This window comes from Odontesthes bonariensis, chromosome 4, assembly GCF_027942865.1.
Source record: "Odontesthes bonariensis isolate fOdoBon6 chromosome 4, fOdoBon6.hap1, whole genome shotgun sequence".
Taxonomy (NCBI): domain Eukaryota; kingdom Metazoa; phylum Chordata; class Actinopteri; order Atheriniformes; family Atherinopsidae; genus Odontesthes; species Odontesthes bonariensis.
Window position 1 is genome coordinate 8,384,714 of NC_134509.1, and position 18,523 is coordinate 8,403,236.

The following is an 18,523-nucleotide window of genomic DNA, read 5'->3' on the forward strand; positions in this document are numbered from 1 at the left end:
CTACGACACACACCTTGCTGCTGCTGGGTGCTTATCTGTCTTTTTTATCTTTGGCGACTGGGTAAAACCGTGGTCCTATCTCACTTCTTCTCTCACGCTATTACCCAGTGGTGTAGGCTGCCTTCCCTCCTCAGTCAGCAAAGTCCAACCTCAGTAAGATGAAGAGATGCAGCTGCCCAAATGATTTGAGCTGCGATTCACCAGCGTCAGTCTCCCATACAGCACGTGCAGACAAGTGAGATTAAAACATGTTTATTGATCAATGGACAATAGAGTTTTTAGGGCAGTCATGGCTGAAGGTGCAACGTTTGAATAGAATTGCAGTCAGCTCCTTGAGAGAGCGGATTTCCTCCTTGAAAGATGCCTGAGGATAGCAATGGGCTTAAAGATACTACAAGCCCAAAGAACTTGTCCAGACACTCTAGAGGGGCAGAGTTTTCACCAGTGCAATCACAGTGATAGCTGACACCGTTCAGCCATAACATTATGACCTCTGACAGGTGAAGTTATAACATTGACTATCTTGCTCCATTGCCAGCTGGTAGTGGGTGGGATATATAAAGCAACAAGTGAACATTCTGTCTGTGAAGGTAATGTGTTGTAAACAGAAAAATGGACAAGTGTAAGGATTTAAGTGCCTTTGACAAGAGGCACATTGGGATGGTTAGATTGCTGGGTCATAGCATCTCCACAACAGCAGCTCCTCTGGGATGTTCCGGGTCTGCGGACAGGTGAAAACTGGCGAAACGTAACAGGGTCATGGGTGGCCAAGGCTCATTAATGCATATGATGAATAAATCAAATCAAATCAAATTTATTTATATAGCACATTTCATGTACAAACAATTCAAAGTGCTTCACATAAAATAAAAGCATTGCAGCAGGGAGTGTAAGAAGCATTAAAAATACATAAAAGAATATAAAGAGAAACAAGTAAAATAATTTAAATGAATTTAAAAACAAGCAACAGTCTAGATAAGTTAAAAGATATTTCATGCATAGACACATGAGAACAGAAATGTCTTTAACCTGGATTTAAAAATGTCTACATTTGGTGAAAGTTTAATCTCCACTGGCAGTTTGTTCCACTTGTTTGCAGCGTAACAGCTGAATAAAGCCTGGCCCGTGTCATCTGATTTGATAGAAAAGCTTCCGTAGCTCCGATTGCTGAAAAAAGGTTGTTTTGTATGCAGCTGCGCAGACACAGACCAGTCAAGAGTGCCCACGCCGGCCCATATTAATTTGACACTCACCACCTACTTAAACATTGTTGCTAACAAGGTACACCCCCTCATGAGAATGGTATTCCCTAATGGCAGCAGCCTCTTTCAGCAAGATAATGTGCCCTGTGACTGCAAAAATTGTTCAAGAATGGCTTGACAAGCTCCAGTTTGAGATGCTGACTTGGAATCCAATTGAGCATCTGTGGGCTGTGCTGCTGAGGTGGGAGGCCCCCTCTCAACTTACAGGACTCAAAGGATCCGCTACTGAGGGCTTGGTACCAAATACATTTTTGAGAAGTCTTAAAACTCCAAAACCTTTATGGTTTTATGTTTTACATAGTATTTAGCTGCATTGTATTTGCAGTTGTAACAACAAATAGACTCAAAAAGTCCTGTAATTGTTTGGTGTGGCATTGATTGAAAATCACTGATCAAGTTGCCACAATGACAAAACCATTCGTACTGAGCTAGGGGATATATGAGGGTATTTACATATTTGTTTAGTTTTTAATTATAATGCCTTATGCTTTAAACATGAAACCACAATAAGCTGTTCAAATGTTCAAATAAACATCTGAATACTCTTCAAAATCGGATCATAACTACATTGTAAGCACACTCAGTGTTTGTTCCAATGGTAGAGCCTCCCCATGCTTATCTTTAAAGTACTTCATTCACCAATTTGAGAACGATGATTTCAAGTAGTCTTTTACCAAAAATATTCCCCATGCTTATCTTTAAAGTACTTTAAAGTACTTCATTCACCAATTTGAGAATGATGATTTCAAGTAGTCTTTTACCAAAAATATTCTGTCGGCTTCAATTTTTCCGACCGTAAACATTCTGAAACAGTTAAAAAGTAGTTAATTCTGTTCTTTTCAGGACAACTCTGAGGCAACGTCTCCCATTTGTCTAGTTGAAGTAGTAGCCTCAACGAGCCACTAGGTGGTAATGTTGAGCGATTTTCTCTCTGAGGATAACTCGGTCACCTGTGACGTCAAAAGGTTACACTGACTTACACAGACTTACACAAAGATACAAAATGTGGTTGAGTTTGGAATAAAAAAAAAACCTCATCAAACATAAAGTTTATTTTCATATTGTGTTTTGTAAATCTGATATTTAACTCTTTTTTTCCCCCCTACTGCCTACTTTAGGGGAAGAAAAGTTGGGATCAGGCTGTGCGCAATTTACCATGTGAGACACTGTATCCGCAACATTGTGATCATAGCTAACCCACTCTTCCCTGTAGAATGCATGTTTAACTTCTACCCACAGATTTTTGATGATGGTGTTAAAATTGGCTTTGTTCTTAGACATTATGAAGGAAATAAGTCTCAGTACTTTTCCATTATGACCTAAAGTGAGCCAGGAGTAGAAAGACAAAACAATTAGGAAAGCCTGGGAAAGCAAGGGCAGATTCACACACACACATTATTTGGGTTAGTGTGCATATCCAATCACATATGATCAACAAGGGATCCACCGTGGGAAACTATCAGACATATATACGAATTGTAACCGGAAATCAGGGCCAGTCTGACAGACTTCCTGCGGGAGCTCTGTTCCACTGAGCCCAGCGCTGATATGCTTTGATGTGTGACTACCAATAAACACTTCATTTTCACTTGAATTACTTCGGTCCGTTCTTGAGCCTCCTACTAAAAGAACCGAATCTAACAATGGTCAAAGGACCGTGGTGACTTTTCTAAAAGCTTAAGCTTGTCTATGATGAAGCACTTTATGGTGGAGTTTGAGGTCTGCTTCAGATCTCTGTGTTGTTATGGAGGCCTACCTCTTCTCCCTTGTTTCATGATGAACTGCATTTCCATCCATTGTCACCAAACGTTTGCTGATATTTAGTGGTATTACACCCATGTGTCCACCTGTGTTATCTTAGCCCTCACGCAGCTCCTGTACAGCGATGAGGTGGATTTGGCTCCCTTTTTTCCCCAGCAGATATAATGTTTTATTGTAAAACATTCTTGGTCTTTTTTGACCTTTGTTGAAGACATGGACGCTGACAGCATTGCAAAATAATTATTGTCTGTAACTTTATTTCTCTTGTTGTTTTTTTAAAAAAAAAAATTTTTTTATGGTGGTCTGGCTGTATAATGTGTAATATGTTTGTTCTTTGTCTGGCGCGGGTGGGGATGGGAGGGGTGAATGGGGGAAGTTTTTGTTTTGCTCACTCAGTGTTGTTTGTTTGTTTGCATGTTATGTTTATCTTGTCTACTATTTGAAAATTCAATAAAAAGACCTTGATCAAAAAAAAACAAAAAAACATTCTTGCTCTTTCATATCATCGCCTGCCATTTTTTTTTTCTGGTTGAAATTGTAATCTGGGAGTAGACTCGATCTGTTTGTGGAATTATACTTATACCTTATCGTTAAAAAAAAAAAAAATGAGGCCCCTATGTCTCTTTCAAGCTATCAAATCCAGATATATCCAACAAGTAGGGTGCCCAAACTTTGGTCCAGCCACAGTTACATGTATAGTTTTTCTTTTTGTCTTTTTTTGTTGTTGTTGTTAGTTAGTCAAGAAAACCAAAAAATAAACGGTCGAAATATTAAGATTAATACACAAAACACGACTTAAACGTTTTCCTTCGTTGAATTGTTGCATGCAACGACGTCATGTAAGGCTGACCTGTCGATAGCCAACAAATCGAACAAGGAACGGAAGTGCTATGTGGGAGAAAAAAAACAACAAACATTTGTTTGAAGTTAGCCAGCGTTAACTTATGTTGCCATAGAAATAACTGGGAAAACGCTGCTTTGCTGGAGCTATTGTTCTGTTTTACGTCCTACACAAGTGGGTAGTCCTCTTGGACTAACTTGTCACCTTCCCTGTGTGAGAACAGGAACAGCGTGTGAGGTAACGTTCACCGAGATAATATTGAGCAACTGAACATGCTAACGCTAGGTTAACAGCTAAGACCGTGCAAGCTCACGTTGTTACGTTTTGTCATGTATTTAGCTGTCTACACATCCAGCTTAATAGATTCGGTGAATAACGGTAAATGTTTACTTGTTTGTTTTTTTACAGTATCGGCTAACGTTCGCTACTCGTAGCTTGGGTAGAAATCATACAAGCAAATGCTACCCTAAGCTAACAATACCGACTGTCACAGTTGTGTTGGTTAATTTCATTGTTTTAAATGGAGCCATGGTGCTGACTCGAGCTACATGACCTAGTAGGTGCTTTTCTAATATGGCTGGGTTAGTATCAACTCTTGCTGTGAAATGGGAGAACTCGGCAATTTAAAATCCAACGACGTTTTCAAATCTTTTAGTAATTTTCGAGCTGTGGGTGATATCAACAAAGCAGTCAGCAGCACATTTCAACTCTTCAACCCATACTAATCTAGTGGCCAATCCAAATATGTCATCTCAGTCCAAAGGGAGCTTTTTGTTGAGCCTTTTTGTGTTTTCTCTGATATATTTTAGCACTTGTCATCCAGAATGGATCCAGCTCTACTTCGGGAGAGGGAGCTGTTCAAGAAGAGAGCTCTTTCCAATCCAGCTGTCGAGAAGAGGCAAGCTGCATCAGACTCTCACAAGAAGAAGAAGCCCAAACTAGACAAGGAGAGCTCCTCTGGGTCTAAACACAGCACAGGTAAGTGAAACATATTATCCTGCAATGGAACCTGACTTTTATAGGGAACAGCTTTTCTTGTAGGTAAAAGTTAGTTAAGTAAGAGAGTAATGTGTGGTTACAAGCCAGGCTGCTGTTGACTTGGGCCCGAAACACCATTGCTTTTAATTACACATTTACATCTTTGAAATTAGGATTGAACTTTAGCCCATTAAGTCTGTGTCAACTAGCCGTCATTTGTTTGAGCAGAGCTGAAATTCAGATTTTTATAACCTCAGTGTCATCTGACGAAAGTACCATTTAAAGGTAGGGTAGGAGATCCTGGATTTTGAGTCCAGCGAAGCTGCATTTTGAAAATACACGGGTCAAAAGTCCCAACCCTTTTCTTCACTTTCCCCCCGAAGCCACGCCTCTAGAGTACATGAGTACACGCAATGCTTGTTCATGAGCACGAAGGTGCACGAGCGCTGTTCTGACAGCAAGCATCGATCGTTGTCGTATTTAGTATATACTAACTATACGTTTGATAATGCTAGGTGCTAGCCAAGCTGGCTCTAGTTTAGCTTCCTGCCAAGCTTCTGGACGCGTAATTCTTTCACGAAGAAGGGTACGCACACAGGGGGAAGGAGGGGCAGATTGCAGTTTGATAGACGCATCAAAATCCAATCATCCATCAGTATGATTGGATAGTGTTTTTCCTAGATTGTACGTTCTAGAGGCCACTAAAACTTTTCATTTTTGTGTCAAAACTTTTAATTAATTGGTTGCAATGGGGGTGTAAAGAGTATTTCAAGCAATATGTAAAAAAAATGCTCCAGAAAAAGAACCCCTGCCCCACCTTTAAGTAACTTAAAGAAGTCTGAATCCGGCTATACTTTGGGTTCGATGGTGCACTGATCCTTGGACTTTTCAGTATCAAAGGAAAAGCTTCTGTGGACACCTGATGGCAATATGGTATTTTAGCGCATGCATGACAAAATGTAAGTGCTATCCGGAGAGCCCAAGGACTTAGATCTGTTGTCGAGCAGAATCGGATAAAAGTGTGTAATACTGAGCGTTGGCACACTCTTACGTATTTAAAGTGCTCTCTAATTTCTCAAGCCTTCTTGGCAGCTGTTGCGCACTTAAAAGTTTTCGTTTGCCAGATTTTTTTTTTAACCAGAGTACTGCATCAGGACATGCCCGCATCCTGATATCGGTGTCCTTCATCTCGTGTTTTGTCCCTCTCAGAACCAGGCTCAGTTCTAGTCGGGCCCCCTACATGCTCCATGACGTCTTAATAAGGACGATGGTAACAAGAAGTTCTAATTGTCACCTACAAACAGTGATTAATACCTCTCTGTGCACCCATCTGACAAATGTAGGTCAGCATTGGCAATAATTGATATTATTCGGAAATGTCCCCAGGCCTTCATTCTTAATTTCCATTTTTGTTATTTATTCTTATGACCGCAGTTACGATTGGAAACTTTAAGAATAACCTTTTAAAAATGTTGTAGATGATGTTTTAAAGAAAATTGAGGTGCTTGTAAGCTATTCCTGTCGTTATGCCACACGAAAAGACGGCATACACGGACTATAATTTCAGTATGGTTAAACATCTGGAGATCCTTTCCTTCTCCTGGCAAAATATGACTTAATTATTTGAAATGTTAATTGACGACATCAGATCTTTTCCAGGAAAATCCTTCCTTTGGATATGAATCATGGCCAATAACTAAGAGTTCCATCTTTTATGGACAGAAAAACAGATGATGCCCTTGCGAGGAGTGTGGTTATTGAGCATCGGTTCAAACCGGGTTGGAGGGTTCTCTAACACAGTTCCCCATGAGGATAGTTGGTGTGGAACAGCGCTTTGTGCGGCATGCCACTCCACAGGAACAGAGTGGGAATGTGTAGGGGGGAGTGCTGGAGACTGCCAAAAGTGAGTGTGAATATCTGCCATCATAACAAGCTTGGAAGTCCTTACCCCCCCCCCCCCCCCACACACACACACACACACACACACTCAAAAGCAGTTACATAATTCATCTTGCATATTCAAAAAAATCTGCTCCACTCATGAAGCTCCTCTTACCGTGCACAAGTCTAATTGTGCTCCCACAGCACCGTGCCTTCACTTGAAATCTTTTCAGTCTGTGTGCTTTCATGCATGTCAGCCAGTTTTTTTTCAGGGCTGCCAAACATGACTTTTTTTAAATAAAGCAATTGTTAGTATTTTAGCAGAGATGATGCAACTCATCAGTTGTTCCTCAACATGTTTTAGCTGATAAATTATCCACAGTAATTCTGCTTCTTTATTCCAAAGTCTTCACACCACGGTGAACATATCGAACCGTTTCATTTCTTTAAGTTAATTGTATGGCATTTTTACATCTAAACAATTCTAGCATGAGAATGAGCTGTATCCTATTATTACCACATGTCACTTTGTAGTCTCCAGACAAAGCTGCTACTTTTTATATAAACTGGGGAAAATGAGGATTTTCAGTGAAAGTTTATTAGGCAGTTTGTGGTAAGGCCTATGAAATGGTACAATGTGCTCAGTTTGACGCAACAAACTACATCACCGTGCAGCTACTAAACTTGTCATGAGATAATGTGGCATTGCAAACATGTTGACACCACTGGTGTGAAACACGGGCTTTATCCAGAGCGAACATGTCCCACTGAGCTTCATCAGTTGAAACAAAGATGGTGAAGTCCTTGGGGCTGGACTGCGTTTTTCTGTACAGCACAAGTCATAAAAGGTCATCTGCATCCAGCAGGTCACAACTACATATACATGTATATACAGTAAGCTCAGGACTGTTGTCTTTGAAAATAAATGCTTGTTTGTTTTACTCAGTGTTACCTGGTCTGATTATAATTTATTTTTTTAAGTTATCATATTTTGAGCATTGCAGCTTCATACTCACTTTAAGGGGGGAAAAAAACCTAAAAGAAGAAAGAGAAACAGAGGAAAATGCCCACCTTATGTAACACGTTCTGCCACAGCTCTCGTTCTTAAGAACTGCAAATACACATTTCTTTCAGGCCACACATTTTGCTTTGCGTTTTCTTCTCGTGGTATTTGTAAAAAGCTGTATATTACACCTCAAACACAGTCTGTTTAGACATGTATAAACGGGCGAGGAAGACTTCCTCTTGACTGAAATGAGAAGTCTGGGTTTTGTCTTAATTGAGAGCAATCAAAACACTTTTAGGCAGTTTAGGACAACCCCCCCCCCCCCGCCCTCAAAGAATTAGTCATTGCTGTGGTATTAGCCTATTCAGCAATTAAACCTAAATTCCCTTTCCTCCTCCTTTATGCCCCTATACCACCTCAGTGTGGGATTCTGGCTCCTTGCAAATGCTGGTCATGAGCTTGCTGCAGCTTGCCGGCCCTTCCGCCTGTAGCTGGTGGTGTGTTTTCCCTTTCGCACAGCACCCACAGTCCAGTAGCTCGTAGAGAACGGCCAAGGCTGCCAGCGACAGGACGGTGAGGATGAAAAGCAGAAGGATAATAAAACAGGCCACGTTCCAGCCATCATGGAAGGGGTAGACTTCTTGGACTTGCAGGGAGACGCGGGACAGAGGGACTGCTTCTGGGCGCCATGGGAGGCTACTCGGGTGTATGGTGGTTGTGATGTTAGCCATGATCTCTGGTTGGAAAGGACAACAACAAGAAGGAGATTAGGGGGGAAAAAATGGGAAGAAAGACAGATTTTCAGTGCCTATGACAGTGTTTAAGAAAGATTATTGGTGAGAAACTGCTTCTCAGGGGTAACTGTCTGTAATGTGATTATGGTGGTACCATATCACCATCAGTTCAACTGCACAAGAACACCTTACTGAGGCTAATGCTCTAGCAAAAATGACGTGAAAGCTGGTATTTGTGCTTGGTTTGTGACTCCGGCTGTAAATTCTGATGCAAACATTGTATTTAAGGAAGCGCGGCGTAATAATTGAGTCAAAAGATGTTCTTCAGTGGGCACGTTGTCAGACCATTTGTCTCCCTTCAGCTGTCCTTTCACATTTTCAGCTAACGCCTACCATTTTAAATCCTCGGCACATCTCTGCCTACACACTCGCGCGCACACACTCGCACCTACATAATCGCAACACACACATACATACACAAGTATGCACTGAGAGACCGAGGCAGCTGACCCAGATTGCTTGAGCGCACCAAAGAAAGTTGAGGAAGAGTGCTTCTCCAGACATGAAAAATGTAGCCAAAAAGCTGCGACTATTTAAAATGATGTTATTACGTGGAAAACGCATCCTTTGTGTTTGCAGAATCATAGACGTAGAACCTGTATGTGTGAGCGCGTTTTTAGTAAACTTACTGAGCATTTTATTTATTGATTTATTTTATTTTTTGTCGTAACAAATACATGGTTTGATACACAGAACATCTATTTACCAGACATGGATTCAGTTTGGAATTTGAAAAACAAGCGGACGTATGAAATTTATTTGTGGCACGGATGAGTGTGTTGGTGGCATCGGTTTGTTTTTCAGCTCAAGTTGCGAACAGCTCTGCGTGCTGACGGCATAATTACGGTGCAGTGCAACTTTTCTGGTTAGCTTGTAATTGATTCATAGCAGCAGCCGTAAAGCTTCAGCTTAAGTGTTCCGTGGCATTCTTCCTCTCCATCAACGCAGTTTAACCTCATGTGATCCATGTTCAGCATCATCTAATCGCGGACCTGGCCCTATCGGTTTCACTTCAACTCATTGCTATGACAACAGCCTCTTTAATTGAATAGTGTTGCTCGGGCTCCCCCCGCTCCACGATCTATCTGCTGCTCCTTTCTTTTGTATGAGTATCAACACACATAATGGGGACAGTCTGGCTCCCTGCAGCATCTGTTACCCCCTCCTGAACGAGCCCCACCCCAGCCACGCTCCCTAGGCCTCGCAGGGACTACATATTGCATTCATCACGCGTACATCAGACCCACACTCTTAATGCCCCCGGCTTGCTGCTCGCAGCCTTCATTGATTTGTCATGAAAGCTGCACAGAGTTGTGCATTTGCACAATTGCAGACACAAGGCTTAAGAGCGCACACACAGACACAGGAGGAGATTTTCTAGTGCTTGTTATTCGAGAGGAGAAGAGCCGCGCAGACACATCCATGTTTATTTAATCCAGTGAGTGGGTGTGCAGTCTCCGCCTCAACGTTAGACTGCCATATCAAGATTTTAGACATATTTAAAGAAACATTGCAAGATGAAATGATTTGTAGTTGTAGATATTTTTAATGCACAGGGTAAACGGCTTTGTAGATGGATCTGCTGCATTTAAACATGTACGATTCGCCCCGTTAATATCCCCACACTGAGCCCAGGAGCAGCTTCTGTCTTAAGATTCTTGCTGTGGATTGCTCAGATCAGTTCATGTCTAACGTCATTCAAATCATCATGAAAAATATGCAGACTCACCTGTGTGTCTGGCTCAGTCTGTCGAAGATGAAAGTCAACAGATGCACTCTCGCTTTCCTTTTAAGTGCTCCACCTTTCTCTTGGTCTTCCACTCTACCTCGTTCACGCCTCAACCTGCTCTCCTGCTTGGCGCACTCGCGCACTTTCAGCCGTCCCTCGCGTACTTGCTCTCCTCCTCCGCCACTCCTTGCAGCTCTTCATGCCTCAGCCCAACGGAGCAGGCTTCTCCCCATCATTGGCTCTCCCCTTTTACCCCAGCCTCTGCGCCATTCGTTCGCCGACCCGTCACAAATCCAGCATCCTGCCCACTGTGCGGCTCGCAGCCTCGGAGGCTCCCACCCACACCATGAATCATTCATGAGTCAGTGTCCATTTTCAGTTTTGATTGGTGAGCTCTGAGTCCAGACCTGGAGATGGGTGGGGGGGCACCAAGGTTGGACTGTAACAGGAAAAAATAGGGACAGATTACTCTCACACATGACATCTGAGTTATTATTACCATTTAAAACGGGTCAGTGTGTGGCTTGTGTAAAATTCCTAAGCTTTCTTTTTAAATGTAAGTACGCAATTCTGTCAGATTAAAGAATAACAACATCAGATGGGACAAATAAGCTTTTCAGGGAAAATGGTGACCAACAAGCCCATTAGTTTTGATCACTACACTTTGTCTAAAAAGTATGCTAGATGTGGTACAATTTCATGACTGAATACAATCTATAGATTTTGACTGACTTGGCAGGGCCTAAAACTTGAACCAGACTTGAATCGGGAACAACAACACTGGTTCTAATCTTCCTCCGTTAACCCGGGCTGTTCTCTTCAGGCTTTACGTGCACCTGCAATAAAAGTAGTATTTGAAGCTTCTTCCACGTTGGAAAACAGCGACCGGCTGACACTTCACTCAGAAGAAGAGACGGTTGTACGAATGGACAGGCGTAAAGAATGGGGGGGGGGACGGTATTGCTACGATTAACAAGAGAGGAATTTGCCAAAGAAGCCCTTGGTTCAGTTACATATAAAGTCGTAAGACTTTTAACTTTTTTTTTACATGTAAACCGGCTTTCTGATGAGTGATAAAGCAGTACAGAACTGGCATGTTGGCAAATGTCTACTGCCTCACCAACTTAGTGCTTGGTTGCCATGGCGACGTGACGCATGCCTTTCAGTTTATTTCACATTAACTGCAAAGCCCTTTTGGTGGTATAACATGGGCTACAGTTGAAGAAGTTTTATACATTAATGTGTTCCTCTCCTTTGTCACTGTGAGCCATTACTCTCGCATCATAAACATGTTGGGTTTTATTTAAGAAATTAATAAAACCTCCTTTTTTTTTTTTTTTTTTTTTTTTTTTCTCCCGCAGAATCCTCTAATGGTAGCTTCAACATCAAGGCGAGCTCTGGATACAAGTTCGGCTGCTTGGCCAAGATCGTCAATTACATGAAGGTAACCACGGGAGACATTTCAGTTGGAAGATAGATTTAGATGGAAGGAAAGAAAATGAAAAACTCAAACGGAGTTAGACTGAGGTGTTTTTGTTTAATTCATATTTAATTCATATTTAATTCGAGTTGATTTGAGCTCACAGCAGCGTTCTCTCGTTTTTTTTATTATTTATTTATTTTTTTCTTGAAGCATGCCGTCATCTCCATCAGAGCTTTGGAAAAATGTGACCCGTTGTGTTTTGTATCAGCAGAATGAGTCAGTCGTGTGTGCCGTGTAACATTTGGTCCCCTCTCTGTCTTTGGGTACATAAACAGCTTGTTTATCATGCTTTGGTCCTGCAGAGGCAGCTAGGCCCTGTCAAACTAGCTTGTCTGACTCATCCCTCTCTGCTGAACTCACACCCCACTTGACAGATTTTTGTGTGAGCGTGTGCACGTCTTGTGCCATCTGTTGAATGCACTGAGCTCTAATCTCAGTAAAATACCCCGACGGTTGCATCTAAAGCACCACATTGTTGTATGCATTTAACTGAAGCCCTGCCAGTGGTTCAGAACTAAGATGTTCGTACATTTTAGAATAAGTTCTTGGGGACAATTTATGACGTTGACTGCTTTTGTCTGTCTTCTTTGTGTGCTTTTCTGTCTCTCAACGCGCAGACACGGCATCAGAATGGTGACACTCACTTCCTGACCCTCGACGAGATTCTGGATGAGACCAAACTCCTCGACATCAGTATGAAACAGAAACAATGGCTCATGACTGAGGTGAGCTCGTATGATTTACAGTGCCGTTCCAAACTCTTTTCCTCATTTTTCTCCTCGCCATGCCGATATTGGAAGCTTTCACCAATAATGCAAAGTCACATACACATCTTTATTGAAAAAGATTACATCCACTGACTGATTGTGCTGATCAAACCACACAAAACATTAAATACCACGTTAAAGATATTCATTTATGTTCAGAACTCTTATACCTGAAGAGAAAATTGGAGCTTATAAATGCACACACTTATTATTTCTTCATCTTAGCATTTGAAGATATGGGTTTTTATGTTTAATGGGGTAAATGTGTGACATAAAATGAATACGTCTGCACACCTGCTACCTCTTTACCCCTCACCTCAGGCCTTGGTCAGCAACCCAAAAATCGACGTCCGCGATGGAACTTACGGCTTCAAGCCCAAGTACAACCTGAAAGACAAGAAAGCTCTGTTGAGGCTGCTGGACAAACACGATCAGCTCGGCCTGGGAGGAGTGCTGCTGGACGACGTAGAGGAGGGGCTCCCTAATTCAGCCAAAGCGATCAAGGTAACGCAAACAGAATTTATGCTAAAGCGCGTGCCCGTCCATGTGATTAGTTAACTCTGTGGAGACTAAACTCAAGAGACTACGGAAATGACCCTGTGGTGCGATTGTTTGCAGGTGCTGGGGGATCAGATCATCTTTGTAACAAGACCGGACAAAAAAAAGATCCTGTTCTACAACGACAAGCATTGCCAGTTTGTAGTAGATGAAGGTGAGGGGGTCGGCTAAGATTTTTCTGTCAGTTTTCAGTCACAGGGTCTTCACTCACTGAGAAATGGGGAATCACACAGGTTTGTTTTTTTTTTTTTTTTTTTATTGACCGGTTGGACGCGAATAAACAAGGCCGCGTAGTTCCGCCAGAGATTGGCAGCGTAGGTGTTGTTGTGAATACAATGCAGTCGAAGAAGTAGTTCTTTCTCCTTGGGGAGGAAAAAATGATGCGGATGGAGAGAGGCCTAAAGGAATTATTCGACTTTCTGACAATATCTGGGATGATGCCAGTCGGTCACAGGAGTCTGTTTGCCAGCTCAAACCAGAAACAGCTGAGTCACGTCATCTTAATCTTTGCAAGATCAGATGTGATTTGTTAAGTTGTACACCCCCCCAATGTGCATCAAGTCTTCTTTGCAACAGACAAGAGAAGACCAAATTGATAGAAAATCTCGTTTTTGTTTCAATCTATTCTTGTTTGGCTTCAGTTAATCTTTTCTTATTCACAGAATGGCACTGAAAACCTGGTTTGTGATACAGCTCACTCTTTCATTTGGCTTCTGTAGGTTTAAAGTGAATTGATTATTAAGTTACAACTTTAACAAAGGTTTGAATTTAGATCTATACCTCATAGATCTATATTTCACGATGACGCATCTGTTTTAACTGCAGATCTGACTACATGAGCCTTTTTATTTGAATGCTGTGAGACTGTCTCACACCACAAGTAGCGGATGAATTGGGGAGCCACTTTTTGCTGCGAAAACTAAAGGAAGGGTCAGGCTCATTTTTACCATTGATTCTTAGCTGCAAGTTTCCATTTATGTCAATGTCCAAGTTGCATTTTTTTCTGTGATTTCATTGGCGTTCATCTCCTTCAGTTATTGCACCTTACTTCGTTGATGATGGGATATCAGTTCATTGGAGCTCTATCGACATGATTTACTCTGCACGTGACGTCCGTTTCATCCAAAACTGTGCTGTTTCTGCATTTTAATGCCAGCTGTGTGTTCACTTCTTTCACCAGTTGCACCTCTGAGTCAGACAATTCTCTTTCAACTGTAGAATTCCAGAAGCTGTGGAGAAGTGTTCCGGTGGATTCCATGGATGAAGAGAAGATTGACGAGTACCTGAAAAAGCAAGGCATCTCCTCCATGCAAGAAACGGGACCAAAGAAAGTGGTCAGTGGCCTTTTCTCCCCCCCACGCTTCTTGTTTTCTCTTTTGTTTCACTGGCAATGATGACGGTAATGTTTGAGATTTGTACTAAAATATCTACATCGCGCTGCCTGTGTTTGTGTGCTGTCTGCAGTTACCAGTTCAAAGGAAAAAGAAGGGAGGTGGGCAGAGGAAGAGTAAATTCAAGACCCACAATAACCATTTGGCAGGAGTACTGGAAGACTATACAGACGGTGTGCCTGTAAAGAAGTGAAATAACTCCAACATGGAAACTTGGAGGTGGCTGGGGACGCGAGTCTCCGGCCACACTACAATAGAGACTTTGTCATGGCTGATGTCAAAGAAACTAGCTAGTTTCCTTTATTTGCATTCCCTCCAGCCATCAGTGTGTTTTTGATGACATGAAGCCGATCACGGCTGCGCTGTGGAATCCTTTCCGATTGTTTTATCGATCAAAACGGAGAGATCCTGGAGGAAAAAGGTCATAACGGACACTGCATACCTTTAACAAAACCACATCCATTCAGTCGGGCAAAAACGGTACCATTCAAACGTAAATGAGACCGAAATGTGTATAGATAAATATCCTTGATAATTTTATTTACTATAAAGCAAACAAGTGTTTTGAAGGTTTAATTTGGATGAGCAGTGAGCTGTTCTCCGATGGAAACTTTTTCATCCTGGACGGTCCATCATGCCGACGTCCCACCCAGCGCGAGACATCTTCACCTTTAGTTGTGGAACACCAGACTATTTAAAAGCTTTTACTTTTCAGCTCCATGGTACAGTTGTTTAAAATACTAGGAAGTTGTTGTTTTTTGTTTGGAACTTATTTTAATAAATGACACTGTTACACAATACTGCCTGAACTCTTATTAGACTGATTAATCAGACACACCTCCAGGTTTTTACTCTAAATCGTTTAATAAATCATAGAAAACAACGCATCATCACAGCAGCGTACGAGATGAAATTCTTCACTCGGTTGCAGCGGTTTCGAGTAGAAAATCTGAGGAGAGGAGTGGTTGCTGACAGGCTTCGTATTTATAATTATATACATTCATACTTCCTTCCGACAGAGTTTTGCTGTTCATGATTTCGCTTCAGATGTGAAAAATGTTCAACTCGAGCTAGTGGCGGGGCCCAGTTTAACGGTTTTCTTCAAATGGTGGTAGTTTGGCAAAATCTTCATTAGAAAGTCCAGCTGAAGAGTCTGGGGCTGGAATGACAAAACGGACGTATCATTAATGACTTTAAACGCACATGTGACGCAAGCAAGTATGAACACGTTGCCCCAACTTCAAACTATCAACACTGTTTTCTTAAGCAGAGTGAGTGAACTGGTAAAACAAAATGGCATTTTTTAGTTTCAGGTATTTTTGTGCTGTTTTCCCATCCAAGTTGGTTAAAAACACTGTTTCTTTTGATATCTGTATACTTGTGACTATAAGGATGTCTTTCAGGCACCATGATCACTGTACCAATTAACCTGACTGCTTTAAATGTACAGAAAGCAGGATTTGTGGCATCTGAGGTAAGTCAACACTTCACTAAGGGCCACAATAGGAACTTTTTTTTTCTTCTGTTCTGAGTAAACTAAAAAAAAAAATTAAACGCTAATCCCAAAACCCAGGGTAATGGTCTAAATCCCAGTGTGCATATGCATACCTGTGGTCTCTCTGTCTGAACCCTCCTCATACACCCAGAGCCATAGATGACCGTGTTCTCAGGTATCACCTCGCAGGTGTTGACCTGGCAGAAGGCTCCGATGATGCAGCCACTGGTCAGGATCACATTCCTGCCAACATCAGCTAAACAACAAAGTAGAGGATATGTGATACAGTGAGTGACTCCCTTTAAAAGACTGTGGATAGGTGCCAGTATCTGTCACACCCCACCTTTTGATTCGATCACGTTATTGTCGCCAATTTTCAGGGCTTGCGATACTAGTTGTTGTCGGTTGAGGGAAACAGTTTGAAATCGATTACAGACAAGGACTGGACAGGCTAGTCCAGTGTTTCCCAACCCTGGTCCTCAAGGCACACTGCCCTGCATGTTTTCCATGTTTCCCTGCTCCAGCAGACCTGATTCAAATAATTGGGTCAGGTCTTAAAGCTCTCCAGAATGCTGAGGACGACCCATTCATTTGAATCAGGTGTGCTGGAGCAGGGAAACATGGAAAACATGCAGGGCAGTGTGCCTTGAGGACCAGGGTTGGAAAACACTGGGTTAGTCAAAAGGATACCGCAGCCAACTTCAAATACATTATTGACACCAATGGTCATCGTCTTTGGTTCCATCTCAGAGTCCGGTGTGATGTTTTCCGGGTAACTGTGAAAAAAACGAGAGCTAAACAAACTTGCTGCTATTATTACGCCACATGCAAAGGCGTATTAAGCAGTGCGCCGAGACACTAGGAACTTTCAAAAACCTGTTTCTGATCAGAGCTTGCTCTTCGATCAAGTTGCCCTCTCCTATCACGATGGGTCCTGCCTCTGCAATGATGCGAGCTTTGGGGTGGACCACTGTCCTGGGGCCTGAGGGAACAGACAGTTACAACCAATAGAAGTATAATATATGGAAATAAATAAATCTGTGAGATATCTTACCAATAGTAACATCTCCTCTGATTTCGCTTTCGACACAAACTACGGCTCCAGCTGCTATCTTGACGCTACAAAATCAGAGTAAACAAATGTCTGACAATGCTAGCTTAAGTTGCTAACTAGATATTTCTGTATATCGTGTTAATGAACACCATGGAAAGTTCGTTATGACAAGTAACAATAAACCAAGCAGTTAAATGCCACTTTTTATATTTGTATTACCTTTTCTGGGCATTCAATTTGTCTGTCATTGTGAGAGATTAAGTCCGAAGGGAGGCGGCGTTGACACACTCTGGTATCGATTGGAAAGCCTACATTTGCGTGTGCGCATGCGTCATTCGACTCACAATGCTGGCATTGTAGTGGTTTTAGCCTGAATATAGAGTAAATAATCTATAGCTCTGGCCTGAACCACGCACAATGAAGGTTTTTTGGGTTAATGAGTGAAAGGCACGACAAGAAAAAAGAAAAATAAATAACACGAAAAGATTTTTGGAGATAATGTTAAATGTAGTCCAGCGCATGAGTTTATTCATAGGTGAAAGAATGAACGCCCCTTAGGGAAAGGGAAAGCATTATGTTTTAGGTTCTCTCGTGGAGTGTTTTCAAAGCAAGTTGAAATTTTAAGACTAAAGAAATTTTTAGAATGAAAAGTGTCAGAAAAGCAGCTTCAGGATAATGACTTTGGATCTGTCAACAGGGCCGCGAGAAAAAATAAAACACCCAACAGAAACTACCAGCAGACAGATGAAAGAAGCTTCTAAATGGCAACAGTCATTTAGAGTGTGGCATTGGGGTAAATATTACCTTATTATTATGTTCTAATGCTATGATTTGTTGCTGGTTTCTGAAATTGCGTTATTGTTCAGTGTTGTGATTTGCACCTCAGACACACACTGTGTGTCCCAGCAAAATGTTCACCTTCTACTTACAACACGAAATGTCAAAAGGTTTAACTCCCACAGCACGCGTTAGGAACAATTTTTTTTTTTTTTTGGAACTTCTTTTTATTTTCATTTATAAATTGCAGTCATACATTTTATTAAATCCACAGCACAGGACAAAACAGAGCAGGTATATCCACAGGTATAAGTGTCTTTCAGGTATTCTCAGTCTCTTGGTTGCTGGTCTTGCTTATGATTGACTTCCAGTCAATAAAATACAATAAAAATAACAGTACAGAATATAAAAGTAAAAATAGATAGGAATATTAGTGATTGTTACTATATTATATGAAAATGTAGGGCAATTCTTGTCCATTTCCATATAAAAGCCTCTGTTTTTAAGTGTAAAAATGCTGTCAAATTCTCTATATTATAAACCTCTTGGATTCTGTCTTTCCATTGTGCAATTGTTGGGGGTTGTGGCTGCAACCATGAGGCTGTAAAGGACCAATTTAAAAAAATATATTTTTACGTGGCTTATCAAAGTGACGCAACAATGCAGAATAACAAAAGTGCAGTAAAATGGCCCTGTTCTGCAATTTCACAAATCAGAAAAAGGTTTCATGAATCACAAACAAGGTT

At 41.5% G+C, this 18,523-nt stretch overlaps 3 protein-coding genes across 3 annotated transcripts; 1 reads left to right on the plus strand and 2 right to left on the minus strand.

Annotated features, from left to right (window-relative positions):
* Positions 1-3,886: 3,886 nt before the first annotated feature.
* Positions 3,887-15,249, plus strand: gtf2e2 (general transcription factor IIE, polypeptide 2, beta). The gene is made up of 8 exons (XM_075462778.1): positions 3,887-4,101; positions 4,674-4,842; positions 11,614-11,696; positions 12,353-12,460; positions 12,824-13,006; positions 13,121-13,214; positions 14,279-14,394; positions 14,525-15,249. Exons 2-8 carry the CDS (start codon positions 4,689-4,691, stop codon positions 14,642-14,644), a joined length of 858 nt encoding a protein of 285 aa, XP_075318893.1. The 5' UTR covers positions 3,887-4,101; positions 4,674-4,688; the 3' UTR covers positions 14,645-15,249.
* On the minus strand, positions 8,065-10,579 carry smim18 (small integral membrane protein 18). The gene is made up of 2 exons (XM_075464376.1): positions 10,253-10,579; positions 8,065-8,465 (listed from the first exon to the last, which is right to left on the minus strand). The coding sequence occupies exon 2, from the start codon at positions 8,458-8,460 to the stop codon at positions 8,137-8,139; it is 324 nt and encodes a 107-aa protein (XP_075320491.1). The 5' UTR covers positions 8,461-8,465; positions 10,253-10,579; the 3' UTR covers positions 8,065-8,136.
* A 47-nt stretch (positions 15,250-15,296) lies between the features above and the next one.
* Positions 15,297-17,318, minus strand: LOC142378363 (dynactin subunit 6-like). The gene is made up of 7 exons (XM_075462779.1): positions 17,220-17,318; positions 17,001-17,065; positions 16,823-16,928; positions 16,637-16,722; positions 16,290-16,337; positions 16,060-16,202; positions 15,297-15,610 (listed from the first exon to the last, which is right to left on the minus strand). Exons 1-7 carry the CDS (start codon positions 17,246-17,248, stop codon positions 15,512-15,514), a joined length of 576 nt encoding a protein of 191 aa, XP_075318894.1. The 5' UTR covers positions 17,249-17,318; the 3' UTR covers positions 15,297-15,511.
* Between the last annotated feature and the right edge of the window lie 1,205 nt (positions 17,319-18,523).